The sequence below is a fragment of the Thunnus albacares genome, chromosome 2 (genome assembly GCF_914725855.1).
Source record: "Thunnus albacares chromosome 2, fThuAlb1.1, whole genome shotgun sequence".
Lineage (NCBI taxonomy): Eukaryota > Metazoa > Chordata > Actinopteri > Scombriformes > Scombridae > Thunnus > Thunnus albacares.
The window spans coordinates 15,741,565-15,754,792 of NC_058107.1; the positions used below are offsets into that span (position 1 = coordinate 15,741,565).

The 13,228-nt window shown below is 37.5% G+C and overlaps 3 protein-coding genes across 5 annotated transcripts; 2 read left to right on the forward strand and 1 right to left on the reverse strand.

Moving 5' to 3' along the window:
* The first annotated feature begins 550 nt into the window (after positions 1–550).
* Positions 551–4,152, forward strand: med22 (mediator complex subunit 22). Of its 2 annotated transcripts, XM_044368356.1 has the most exons (5): positions 551–663; positions 881–1,037; positions 1,439–1,519; positions 1,611–1,819; positions 3,405–4,152. In XM_044368356.1, the coding sequence occupies exons 2-5, from the start codon at positions 915–917 to the stop codon at positions 3,595–3,597; spliced, it is 606 nt and encodes a 201-aa protein (XP_044224291.1). In that variant the 5' UTR covers positions 551–663; positions 881–914; the 3' UTR covers positions 3,598–4,152. The 2 variants fall into 2 exon arrangements, with proteins under 2 accessions (XP_044224291.1, XP_044224299.1); XM_044368364.1 differs by lacking the exon at positions 3,405–4,152 and having other exon boundaries at positions 1,611–3,001.
* On the reverse strand, positions 4,096–7,368 carry c2h9orf78 (chromosome 2 C9orf78 homolog). Of its 2 annotated transcripts, XR_006406452.1 has the most exons (10): positions 7,198–7,368; positions 6,965–7,024; positions 5,962–6,013; positions 5,782–5,852; positions 5,581–5,658; positions 5,240–5,437; positions 4,949–5,085; positions 4,755–4,859; positions 4,308–4,601; positions 4,096–4,274 (listed from the first exon to the last, which is right to left on the reverse strand). XR_006406452.1 is itself a non-coding variant. In XM_044368329.1 (9 exons), exons 1-9 carry the CDS (start codon positions 7,272–7,274, stop codon positions 4,504–4,506), a joined length of 876 nt encoding a protein of 291 aa, XP_044224264.1. In that variant the 5' UTR covers positions 7,275–7,368; the 3' UTR covers positions 4,096–4,503. The 2 variants fall into 2 exon arrangements, 1 of the variants encoding a protein (XP_044224264.1); XM_044368329.1 differs by having other exon boundaries at positions 4,096–4,601.
* A 32-nt stretch (positions 7,369–7,400) lies between these two features.
* On the forward strand, positions 7,401–12,996 carry nfu1 (NFU1 iron-sulfur cluster scaffold homolog (S. cerevisiae)). The gene is made up of 8 exons (XM_044368344.1): positions 7,401–7,510; positions 9,851–9,957; positions 10,044–10,179; positions 11,310–11,376; positions 11,469–11,586; positions 11,680–11,743; positions 11,856–12,030; positions 12,625–12,996. The coding sequence occupies exons 1-8, from the start codon at positions 7,452–7,454 to the stop codon at positions 12,661–12,663; spliced, it is 765 nt and encodes a 254-aa protein (XP_044224279.1). The 5' UTR covers positions 7,401–7,451; the 3' UTR covers positions 12,664–12,996.
* Positions 12,997–13,228: the final 232 nt, after the last annotated feature.

The following is a 13,228-nucleotide window of genomic DNA, read 5'->3' on the forward strand; positions in this document are numbered from 1 at the left end:
AAATATCTTGACTTAGGCACTAAAAAGACTAATGTTGAAAGATATTTACTTGGTTTGACTCTTTTAGACGGCTGAAGCTTCATATTAGCTTCAGACAAACTTTAAATGTTTGTGGGTTTGTACACATAAAAGCTGTGAAACTCCAAAAACACAAAGCTAAATCAGTTTAACTGATTTTACTATGGTAAGTCTGCTGTTAAATCTAGATTTAAAAAAAATGAATTTACTGGGTGGATGTGGTCACCGCAGTCCATCCATGCAAGGCAGGTCCATTTTCTGAAGAACAGAAGAGGGCATGTAAACCGAGGGCACGGTTTAGATATTCGTTCGCACCGATTTACACGTTGTTGTTTTTTTTCTACCATGTGATCCCAGGGGGGCTCCGTAACTTTATACCCAAGTAAAGATCCATAAATCTAAAAATATATTTTTATACATGACAGTATAAATTTATGAAAATTTATGAAAATGTATGAAGATCTTTTTTGAAAGGGACGCTGTAATTTCGCAGTGTGGAGTAAGTCATGCGTCGCTAGAGGGCGGTAATACACGGACACACCGGAAGTTACCCGCCATTAAACGCGAAGAAGAAGAAGGGTGAAACTAGTGGCTCTTAATGGTTTTGTACAAAACTGACGTGGTTTGCAAAGTATGCAGTGAAAAGTAAGTCATAATCATTGTATTGTGTGTAAGAAAGTGTATTTATGCAGTAACGTTAGTAGAGTGCAGTATATACGTTAGTAGTATATTTCTCATCCGTTTCTGTTATGAAAGTACGCGCCTTGCTAGCTGGGGTTGCTAACAATAACAGTTCTCGCTGGTGATGATTGTTTTTATTGTTTATTTCATCACCTGAATGTGTCTATGTGTGTGTGGACAGGTAACGTAGGCTGCGTAGTCTTTTCTTGAGCACAATGGCTACTCAGAGAGTGCTCCCCCAAAGCAAAGAGACTTTACTGCAGAGCTACAACAAGAGATTGAAAGATGACATCAAGTCCATCCTGGATAACTTCACCGAAATCATCAAAACAGCGAAGGTACCTGCTTGTCCCTGATATGAAAGGACGGGTTCACAATTGTTCAAGTCTGTCTTAAAAAAAAAAAAAACAGGTGCCCAAATTAACATTGAAATATGTTTTTCGTGTCATAATCATTCCTCCTGTTTATACTGACCATTAAAAGATCCCTTCATAATGCACTTACAATGTATGTGATGGATCCATAATCCACAGTTCTCCTTCTGTGCAAAAATGTATTTAAAAGTTTACCTGAAGCTAATATGAAGCTTCACCTGACTGTTGTTTCAGACAGATTTAAAATATTGTGAACTTATCCTTAACTCCCCGCCTCGTCCTCTTTCTACTTGTTGTTTTCTCATTGCCCTCCATACATATAAGTTAAGAAATATGGTCCCGCTCTTTTCTCCTTCTTCCCTCAGATAGAGGATGAGACACAGGTTTCTCGACCAACCCAAGCAGAGCAAGACCATTATGAGATGCATGTACGAGCAGCCAACATTGTAAGTATTTCAAGAATTGGAAGAGCCATTCACATCTGCTTCCAAAGCAACCTAACTCACCTTTTTCTCCTCATCTGCATTATTGTATCAGGTACGTGCCGGTGAGTCCCTGATGAAGCTGGTTTCAGATCTGAAGCAGTTCCTGATTCTGAATGACTTTCCCTCCGTGAACGACGCCATCAGCCTCCAGAACCAGCAGCTTCGCTCACTGCAGGACGAGTGTGACAAGAAGCTCACCTCGCTCCGCGATGAGATCGCCATCGACCTGTATGAGCTCGAGGAAGAATATTACTCCTCCAGGTACAAGTAGGCTCATACTTGCCCCCATCCCACCGCCCCTCTTTTGTCCCATGCCCAGCACCATGTACTGTCTCACCCTTACCATTCACCACTGAGCCCAGGGAAAGATTTACTTCTGCCAGCATCTAAACCTGACTCCTGACAGGGCTGAATTTATCTCATCTTCATCTGTCAGTCCAAACTGTACATGAGCACAATTCATAAGCCGGGGTTCACTGTAATGTCCAGTAGATTTGCACCATACACGATGGAGCTCACCTCACTAAGTGACGTTACATTGTTTTTGATTCAGTGCCTTGACTGATTTCCTGCTCTATTATTTGTGTCGTAATTGGTCAAAGTAGAGAGAACATAAGCATTAAAGAGGCTGAATATCAGTAGTGTAAATGTTACCAGCTTGAACCACAAGAGGTCAGGATGCATTTTTGGGTGCAGTTTTATTGGCATGGTTGGAAAGCCAGGGCTCTTCTGGAGACAAGGATAAATGTTATAATTCTGAAGAGAAAGCACTGCTGTTGATTTAGGTTTATTTCTAAATGGTGATTCGACTTTTAGCTTCCCACTTTTATCAAGTACTGATGGTACATAGGAGAGATGAATGATTTAATGGAATGAAAGTCATGAGATTACTGCTCTTAGTTTATTTAGTACTGAAATATTTTAAAATTTAAGTGATAACCAGAGAGCATGAAAATGCATAAAATCAATATAATAGCTCAATTTTATTAATGGATGACTTACTAGATAGTTGTTAAAGGCCTAGTTTTAAAACATAGAAAGATAGCACCCTTTAAGTGTAAACTATATCAGAAAATATATTTTATAAATGCATTATTCATTTAAGATTATATGTGTCTATTTAAGTCATAAATATAATGGTGATGCCCTATATGCTAGATTTTGAGGATAGGTAGATGTTGGGGATAGACTAAAGTTAGACACAGCTGTTTGCTGTTATTTATTAAAGGTCAAATCTTAAGTTACTAATAGTTTTTCAAGCAGATGTTTTCTGTAAAAGCAGCTAAATCTTTATTTTTTTTTACTGATTCCGTCCCTAAGACCACAAGTGACTCAAGCTGTAACCATGTAAGCAGTGTCAATCACACATGATGTGGTTGTACATTTGTACCAGTTGTTCCAATAGACCCAGAATGATTTAAGAAATAAACTAGAGAGAAAACACTGTAGTGGTTTGTCTTGTTTTTCTGTAAGAAAGCTTTGAGAGGTGTCTCTGTCCTGTTTGGAGCATGCTAGGTGTGGGCCTTCTTTCCTCACTGCATTTGCTCTGCTTTCCCCTCCATCAGTGACTAACCCCACCTTTTTTTCTGAACTTAAAACTCAACAATTGATCTGTCATACCTCTAAACATTACCAAATTAATGAACAGCCGTTTTATGGCTTGATATACGTTCCAGTTTCCAAGTGCTTTTGCATAACCTCCATGCTTGTCCGTTCTATCGTATGTGTGCTTTTATAAGCTCCTGTATGTGTATGAATGTGCTTAATTCTGACCTGCTGCTCTCGTCTGCTCCTCTTTCTGTGCTGCGCTGATTCTTTGCCTCCTACTGGTTTCCGCTCTGCAAAGCTACAGTCAGTGGGACAGCACTGATCTGCCCCTGTGCGAGGCCTACCGGCAGCGAGACAGCTGGGCCTCCCCAGGCAGCAGCTGCAGCTCTACCCAGGGAGAGCGAGAGGACGTGGACGGACCTCCCTCACAGGAGACAAACCCTCAACACCACCTCAATGGACACGGGACCACCTCCATAGAAAAACCATGAGGAGGAAACTGGACACTGATTGGAGCACAGAACACTTGTGCTCAGTTTGGACTTCAGCGGTTTGGCTAATTTAGTTTCCATTACACACTGAAATAGTGTTTGACTAGGTCTGCCGCTATTTTGTGTTATAGACCTTGACTCAAATATAACTGAACTGAAACTTTCAGGCTTTGAGGACTTATTGTATATGAAGATGTATTTCAGAAAAAGAGCAAAATTCAGAAGATTGAATGATACTGTAACACTTGTCAGAAGTAACATTCCCCTCAGTCTAAAATGAATTTTAAAATGTGTATACACTGACGGTATATCCAACACTGAAGTAAAATACAAAACATTTACATTTTCTTTTGTACACATGCTGGACTTTGGTTGAAGTATTGAATAAGAATGTATGATCTTACATTTCATTTGTAAAAGTTTTTGTTTGTAATGTTTTATTTCAGTTTTTTTTTTTTTTTACCCCACCAAGCACTGATCCAGTTAAAGAACAACACAAATGTTTTATGTTTTTAATAAAGACAGAATTCTACAACTAAAAGTCACAACTTAAAAGTGGAATAAAATGCATGTCTCTTTTATTTCAGAGTTCCTCTCCTTAAACAGGACAACCACTCAGTTAAACATCAATATTATTCCTGTGTTCCTAAACAAATTCTGATCTTATTTGTTTTTGGCTATCATAATTATGATTTCTTCTCTCTTTTAACATAACACAAAGCAAATGACTATCAATAATCAATAACCACTTGGAGATATGTACAATATTTACAAAGTACAACACTGTCATGGGAGTCCTCTCAGTTCTTTGGGTCAACCAGTCTGCAAATTATCCTCATAGCTCATCTGGAGGCTTCACTCCCTAAAAAGATGAATATAATTTCGAGTCAAAAAACACCCAGCTCCTCAATATCGTCGATTCATCTTCTTGAACTTCTCGTAATGGTAGTCATCAGTAGCCTTTTCATTGTTGGGACGTTTACGGTAGTTAGGTGGTGAGGATGCTGTGGAGAAACAGGAGAAAGCATAAAGACTGATCAGCAACTGTTATCTTTTTAAAAATATGTTGCAAACAACAGCAACTGCCAGACAGAATACAAAAAACACAAATGTCATATACTATAAGAAGAGTGTGACTGTATGTACGCTCTGCTTACCCTCTGGACCTGGTTTCTCAGTGTCGCCCACACGCAGCGGCCTTGCTTTGGGCTCTTCTCTGTGTCTGTGGTGCCTCTGTGGTGCGTTAACATCCTCGTGATAGACTGAGAGGAGACATTTGTATAGTTAGCCAACCTTTCACAACTCATCACCTTCTACTGTTTATTTAAACCGCCACATTGACAGAACTCACAGCGGTTGTGTTGGACATAGTTGACGGCGATGTTGGTCGGCACAAATGATGTGCCGTTGTCTTTTTTCTTGTTCCTCTGTTCTGCCAGCAGCTTGGCTTTTGCCTCCTCTGTATGGATAATGTTCTTTATCTTTGCACTGGGAAAGATACAACAGGCTATTAGTAACTGTTACATCCTGTTGTCAGGTAGTCACTGCCATGTCAAAAGGTCTCGCACATAATAAAAATACATATTTTAGTGATTTTAAAAAACTAAATACACAGATCCTTTTGAGAGTCTTCTCTACGTACTCAATACCAAGATCAACCTCCGGGATCCCGCTCAGCATCTGATTGGATAACATCTCCTCTGTCTTCTTGGCAGAGTTCACTCGGATGCTCTCGGGCAGCTCATACAGGTGGTCCTCTGCATTCTTCACCTTAACTTTTTGTTCCTCAGCTTCCACGAGGCCCTTCTTCTTTTTCAGCTCTGTCTCGATGTATTTCATCCTTTGAGGATAGATTTTTGAAAAAACATACAGCTGTGAATATTTATATGAAGCACTAAGTAAGCAGCTGTGTGGGAGTGATCATAACTTGAGTGTATCCTGAATATTAGGGATTAAATGTGTGAAATGAAAAAGCACGCTTACATGTCTGCATCCTCATCTCTTCTGTTAGTTTCAGCTGAAAAGGAGGTTCCCAGGTTGAGGTCTGTCTCATCTTCTGTCCTGCATGTGGAAACAAAGGTCATCTTAAGTCAAATCATGTCTCATGAAAAGACAAATTTTGACATACCAATGCATGCATGATAATTATCCACAAAAAACATAAAAGTGGTTGGTTTTACTTACATGTCTCTATTCCTATCTTTGACTTTCTTCATGTCTACAACCCCTCCAGTTTTCAGCTTAAAAGGGTCATTCTGAAAGAAAAGTTTATTTTTGACAATGAGATAAACATAAAACTAACAAGTTTACCAGACAAAAAAACGGCTTATTCAAAGAAACTACAACTTGTAAGTTGTCACTTACATCAATTTCAGCCTCTGGTGGCAGTTTCTCTCCTACCAACAAGGCGGTAACACTGAACAAAAGGAAAATATAAACATCAATTTACAACCAGTGGTGGAAAGTAAGTACATTTACTCAAGTACTGTACTAAAGTACAATTTTGAGGTACTTGTACTTTACTTGAATATTTCCATTTGATGCTACTTTATACTTCCACTCCACAACATTTCAGAGGGAAATATTGTACTTTCTACTCCACTGTGTTAATTTGACAGCTTTAGTTACTTTTCAGATGAAGATTTGACACAATGGATAATATAACAAGCTTTTAAAATACAACACATTGTTAAAGATGAAACCAGTGGTTTCCAACCTTTTGGGCTTCTGATGTTTTACAAAAAGTAGTGTGTAGTCGGGGTCACATTTCATATGTCTATGATTGTTAACAGCTCCACCAAATTTTTCCCTCTAAACTTCTCACATGGTTTCATTTCAATAAATGTTCAAATGATCCAATATTTCACCAAAGATCAAAGATTAGAGAAAAAGTCCAAAAACTGGAAACAGATTTGTGTATCAGAACTTTGTTTTTTCCTCTTCCCTCTCCCTCCCATCAATCATCTCACGACCCCTCAGATTTATCTGGTGACCCTTTGCAGGGACCTGACCCCTAGGTTGGGAACCACTAGACTAAACAAGGCTACTGTATATAAAGTAGTTCAAATTAGCTCCACCTCGAGCAGCTACAACAGTAACATGCTGCTTACACACTGATGTTTCAGTATTAATAATCTAATGATGTCATATATGATAATATATCACAGGAACCAAACCACTACTTTTACTGCAATACTTTAATTACATTTTACTGCTAATACTTATGTACATTTTCTTAAGTGGGATTTTTCATGCATGGCTTTTTTTACATTGCTATATTGGTACTTTTACTAAAGTAAAGGATCTTAATACTTCTTTCGCTGTAAACTACTGAGGTGTGCTCAAAGTTCCGTTGAATTCACGTTACCTGACTCCGCTCTGTCGTTTCCGCAAACTCTGAAGTTCTTTGGCCTCCTCTACTTTTGATCTAAAGAAACAAGAAATAAATATGATGCCCCTAATTAAAAACTACAACTAAAACCAAATGCACATAGTTAATAAATTAATAAGTAGGTAGTTGCCGTTTTAAGCTTAAGCCACATTTACACAAAGCGGTTTGCTAGGTTAGCTACTATAACATGACAAAACAAAGTATTTTACCTGACTTCTTCAGTTGTCTCATCCTCCTCGACATCTGACGAGTCCTTTCTCCTCCTAAAGTTTTTCCCACACGGCATTTTTAATGCAACTTCACTTTACTTCTATGCTTTTGTAAAATAAAACGGCGTTGGTCTACGATGGCAGACTGTTCGTTAACGAGTGGGGAGAACTTAAGCAAACGCACAATAATAGTGCGTCACTTCCGCTAATGGGACCCGAGGACTTCCGTTCTTGTTTAGGTAACCATAACAAACATGGCGACTTACAGACAGGTCGGCAGGTTGTTGGGTATTTCAGCAAGACTTTCGCGACCGTAAGTTTACATGTTTCTAAGTTGTGAGAGTGCCATGTCCTCTCACTTTGCTCGTATTGATGTATTGGCTTCATAAGTACTGGCTGACGTTAACTATTAACGACTAACTGGCTAAGTCACGCAGTGACGCAGCCTGATTAGATGATGCTGCCTTGTCTGATTGTTGTAACTCTTTGGATCACAGTCTGGGTTTTAAGCTTTTTTACACTGATCAACAAAAATGACCATTAACTGTCATCTTTTGAACAATTTTATACAAATTGCATTAATTAAGTTCAAAATAAATAAGATCTACGGAAGGGGATTAGTGTCACGTGAATTTCTTTTTCTGAAAAGGGGTTTAATTATGGCTTTTGCTACGATGTCTAACGTTAACACTCTTTCACAAAAGTAAGAGGTGCAAAAACGGAGAATCAGCCGCCAGTCATCATTGTTTATGTTTCCCTTATCTTTCCCCTTAACTCTAAGTCGGAAGCTACCTTCAGTGCTGTTAAAATGATTGCATCATATACACCCCTTGAGGTCCAAATTTTAACTAATTGTGACTTTTAACCAGTGGTGGAAGTATTCAGATCCTTTGCTTTAGTAAAAGTACCAGTACAGCCATGAAAAAATACTCTATTACAAGTAAAAGTCCTGCATGAAAAATCCTACTTTAGTAAATATACATAAGTAGCAGAAGCGAAATGTAGTTAAAATATTGTAGTAAAAGTAGTGGTTTGGTTCCAGTGACTGATATATTATTATATATGACATCATTAGATTATTAATACTGAAGCAGCAGTGTGTAAGCAGCATGTTACTGTTGTAGCAGCTACTAATCATCGCTATTTTACGTCATCATCATCAGCATTACATTGTGGCATTTTTAGCTGAAAGTAGTGTACATGCCATAGATTCTATTTATTTTTTATTCCATTGTGGAATTTTTGAAGGCACTATATAGTGGATATATCTAATAAAATGGCGGAGGCTAAATGTAGTGCACTATATAGTAAATAGCAAGGGTGTAACGGATCGTAGGTGATCCGTGATCCGTACAGATCGCCCCCCACGGTTCGGCACGCATGTGAACCGCGGATTAATTGCAAAATGTAATGTCTCATTTAAGACAAAGAAAACAAACTGCTGTAAGTACAAGTCATGGACAGACAGCTAACAGGGATTTTGAAAACCAACGACCAAACCAGGATCTAACGGGTCCGAAGTGACATCTGCAGGTATAACGTGATTTACATGCTGTTTAATGTCCTGCAGCAGAACAGCTAATTAGCCTTTTAGCTGCTAAATGACGTTAGCGGTGAATGTTTGTTTGGTGGCTCGTTCAACAAACAATCATGCTTCATATTGCAATTTAATTTAACAATTGAGCTTTGAATATTTTAAGATTTTATTTAAACATTGGACATCTTGAATGTTGTTTTAATTTAAGACCATGGGCAAAAGTTCCTCGCTTTAAGTATTTTAAAGAATATATGGAAAGCAAAGTTTTATTTGTCTCCCTCTTTTTTTTCTTTTTCTTTTTTTTTGCTGATCCGAAAAATGATCCGATCCGTGACTCAAATCCGTGATACGATCCGAACCGTGAGTTTTGTGATCCGTTGCACCCCTTGTAAATAGGGAGTGATATCAGACACAGCCTCAGCTTTTGACAGGAAATTGACTAACTAGGAACTTCCAAATAAATATATTTAACTCATAATAATTAAACACACCTTGATTACACACAGGTGGCCTCCATTCAATGCATCATGTGACTTCTGATAACAGTTGGCTGCACCAGTGATGATTCAACTTTGTCATAGTGAACGACATGACTACTTTCGCAATATTTTGTGTCTAGTCTCTTGCTGTTTACACATGTCAAGGATGTTTAACCAGTCCACTGTTATTCAAAGATGTAAAACAATAAAACAAAGAGGTTTACCATCCCTCATTGTGTACTATGTATATTTATATAAAGTCCTATTGTGTATATCTGACTGTGTTTTAATTCCAGTAGTCACGCCACCCTGCATTATATCTGTAAAAGCTTTATAGAAATAAAGTTAATCAGTATTACAATTAAATGCAGATGTGAATGAGCATCCTCCATGTATCACTCATGGTAATGCTAGGTAACCTGTTGTCCCCTGTATCAATTTATATTACTCCTGAGTATTAACACTGTGTACAAAAGGGTTTTAGAAGATTAGACTTACTAAACAAATTCTTTGAACCAGTTACTGCCACATCCTCAAGTGTGAATGTGGAATATTCAGATTTTTAGCAGCATGAATGCATTAATAAAGTGTGGTTTTAAATGTAATTACCTTATGAATCTCTGTCCGCTATTTGCAGTGTTAGTCTTGCTGGCAGTGGATACCGGAGCGCTGGATTGCACTGGCTTTCAAATAACACTGGAGTCACAAACAGATGGCCACAAAACCCCCATTGGATTGTCCCTGGTGTGTATTCCTGTAGCACTCTTCTGGATCTCTATGTCTCTATGAGAAACACATTATAATGACTAATGTTACCGTTCTCTCTGCAGGGAGGACCATGTTTGTGCAGACACAGGACACACCAAATCCAAACTCCCTAAAGTTTCTGCCCGGTCGTATAGTTCTTGAGGAGGGAACTATGAATTTTGCTGGCCCTCGTGATGCGTACAGCTCACCCTTAGCCAGGTATGTGACTTCTTAAATACAAGCTTACTGAACAAAGAGTAACAGGTTTTTTTCACAGCAGGGAAAACACAAGTATAAATAATAATATTGGCCATGTTCCAATGTTTCACAGCTAAATTGTACACAACCATTATTATCATTTGTTACACTTGTGTTTAGCAAGTCACCTGTGAAGGTTTATTCACCTGTTATACAGCTGTATGACTCGCAAAACAAGTTTTAAGTCTTGTAAGCCAAAGTAAATAGTAGTAAGACTTCAATGTGCTGCTCAGAATATCATTGAGTCCTTAAAACTGAGAACATTTTTTATGATCCAACCCATAATTGTGTGAAACCTTGTGTGTCTTTCAAAGCATAAATTCATTATGTTATTCTCATGCAATTCACATTTTCAGTGAGATACTGAATTTGTGTTTGCTTGTCTTTTACATCAAATTGAGCTTGAAATCATTCAATTTTAACAGTTGTAAACTAAATACTGCAAGTGCTGTGTCACAATAATATATGATAATATATTAGATCTAGTGTAACTGTTCATCACATGAGCAAAGGACTTGTTGACAATCCTTGGTGACTCAATTTCAATCTCTTGAAGTGTTTTTCTTAACTTTTGTGTATTGAATTTTATTATTTGGAGTATTCATACCTTTAGCATAATTGTTAAGTGGTCTGTGTATGTGTGTTCATGTTTTTTGGATTTTTTCATGAAGTAGTGGATGAGCCAAAGACAATTTCCCACTTTTGTGAATGATACGTTATTCTAATCTAATCTAATCTAATCTAATCTAATCTAATCTAATCTAATCTAATCCTATACATGTCTGAAGCCAAAAGGGAATTGTTCAGATATAATTTAGTTTTGATGGATTCTGTTGCAATTTGACATTTTAATTCCAAACATTGACGTTTTATTTTTACAGTTTTATCTTATATTCATGTTAATAAAGTATATTATATGGTATTACCCATCATTGATAATGTGTACATAGACACTATATATGTTTGTGCACTTTTTTAAACATACTATCCATTCTATATCCATCTATTGATTTTGTCTGTAATATAATTTTAATGTTATTATCATATCATAAATGTACCAAACCCTGAATAATGTTCTGTATTGTCTTCAGACAGCTATTTAGGATTGATGGTGTCAAGAGTGTGTTCTTTGGCCCCGACTTTATCACCATAACAAAGGTAAAACCAGGCCCAGTTGAATGACCAGCACAGTGTGACATACATTAATCTCATTGTTTGTAATTGCTTGTTTCCTTTCTCTCTACCTTTAGGCCGATGAAAATATGGAATGGAAAGTAATCAAGCCTGATGTCTTTGCCGCCATTATGGACTTTTTCACCTCTGGACTTCCTGTCGTCAATGAGGACAGCAAACCCAGTGCAGATACAGGTAAGAATTCAACCAACTGTGCGTAACAAAATGTTTAAACAGAGAAAACACTTAGTGCCAGCTGTTGATGAGTGCCTCCTCTTCTCTTTTCAGCACCGTCTGATGATGATGATGAAGTAGTTGCTATGATCAAAGAACTGCTGGATACTCGAATAAGGTAGCTGCTGTTGTTGTGGTTCTCGTGAAGACACATTATAATATCAGGTTTGGTCCCTGTTACCGTGGCATTCTGTCTTTTCTCCACACTTATTGCTGTTGTTTTCCTCCAGGCCAACAGTGCAGGATGACGGAGGTGATGTTCTGTATCGAGGGTTTGAAGACGGTGTCGTTAAATTGAAGCTGCAGGGCTCCTGCACCAGCTGTCCCAGTTCCATTGTTACTTTGAAGAGTGGGATCCAAAACATGCTGCAGTTTTACGTCCCCGAAGTGGAATCAGTGGAGCAGGTTTGTTCTCCTGCCAGATAATATACTATAAAAATGCTGCTTAATTTAGTCACAGTGGTGCACACCTCTTATAACTGACCTCCTCATTTATATTTTGTATTCAGCTATTGAAGGGAATCAAAATGGTTATTACAGTGCAATTAGTTTATGTTTTATTGTCAAAAGCATCTGTTGTGGTGCAGGGAAGCACCTCTTATTCTCTGCCATCCACTCAGTGAAACAGGAGCAGATTCTACACTAAACTGCTTGATTTATTATAGTGCAAAGCAAATTTTATCAACATCTGATGATATTTTGCCTAAACTTCACATTATATTTTTGAAATAAGTGGTTATTGTGGGTTTTTTTTATAAAGATCCCAAATGATTAATTGCTGAATAAATTACAAGCCAGTAATTTGTTAAAACGTGATTTTCCAAAGGGGGTTTTAACAGATGTTTTGTGTTGTAAATTTGTTTTTTCTGCATATTTAAATTCACACAATCAGCACACATATTATAGAGCAACAAAACAAAAATGCATAAAAGATGTAATCTTGGTGAATGGTGAAATTGTTAATAAATATTGTTATGTTTTTTTGTTTTATTTCCACAGGTGAAGGATGAGGAAGAAGAGGAGGCGGCTCAAGTTTAAAATGACACTGAAACCAGAACCACATTTTCACATTCCTCCCCACCCTGGCCGAACTATAGGTGCAATAAAATAAGCATCTTCCTGCCTGGTATTTAGCATAGCTGTGTGGGAGTACTCATCATCACCATCATCATCACTCAGATTTTGGTTATTTGTTTTTTGTATACTGACAGTATTTCAGAAGAGCTCAGTCATAGAAACTGATGTGTGTAGAGCTGAAATAAATTGTATTTATTATTTCACAGTTTTCTGAATCAGTCACTAGTCAAAGCAGCTTTCAGTTTTGAAAAAACATACTGTATGTATATAAATAAAGTTTATTGAAATATTTTATAATTGTGTCTTGATCTGTCTTACCTAATCCAACAGTTTGTTGTGTGCGTGTGTGTGTGTGGAAAGAATCATGATTTTGTTTTACAAGCTACATCCAGAGCAAACATGAAAGATTTGCATCTAACAAAACAGATGTAAAACAAAGATTTATGTTGCATTAGAGTACCAAACACGTTTTATAGGCTCATTATGATATTTAAATAGAGATTACTATCTTAGTAATATATATAAC

What these genes read in the sequence shown, in the direction of transcription:
- c2h9orf78 (XM_044368329.1), bottom strand. Translation starts at nt 7,274, where the DNA reads ATGCCGTGTGGGAAAAACTTTAGGAGGAGAAAGGACTCGTCAGATGTC. An exon ending in CACCAGAGGCTGAAATTGAT is followed by an intron (nt 5,853 to 5,961) that starts GTAAGTGACAAC and finishes CTTTTCTTTCAG; the next exon opens with AATGACCCTTTTAAGCTGAA. An exon ending in CTATGTCCAACACAACCGCT is followed by an intron (nt 4,860 to 4,948) that starts GTGAGTTCTGTC and finishes GTCTCCTCTCAG; the next exon opens with TCTATCACGAGGATGTTAAC.
- med22 (XM_044368356.1), top strand. Translation starts at nt 915, where the DNA reads ATGGCTACTCAGAGAGTGCTCCCCCAAAGCAAAGAGACTTTACTGCAG. An exon ending in AAATCATCAAAACAGCGAAG is followed by an intron (nt 1,038 to 1,438) that starts GTACCTGCTTGT and finishes TTCTTCCCTCAG; the next exon opens with ATAGAGGATGAGACACAGGT. An exon ending in GAAGAATATTACTCCTCCAG is followed by an intron (nt 1,820 to 3,404) that starts GTACAAGTAGGC and finishes CGCTCTGCAAAG; the next exon opens with CTACAGTCAGTGGGACAGCA.
- nfu1 (XM_044368344.1), top strand. Translation starts at nt 7,452, where the DNA reads ATGGCGACTTACAGACAGGTCGGCAGGTTGTTGGGTATTTCAGCAAGA. An exon ending in ACTTTATCACCATAACAAAG is followed by an intron (nt 11,377 to 11,468) that starts GTAAAACCAGGC and finishes CTCTACCTTTAG; the next exon opens with GCCGATGAAAATATGGAATG. An exon ending in CAAACCCAGTGCAGATACAG is followed by an intron (nt 11,587 to 11,679) that starts GTAAGAATTCAA and finishes TTCTCTTTTCAG; the next exon opens with CACCGTCTGATGATGATGAT.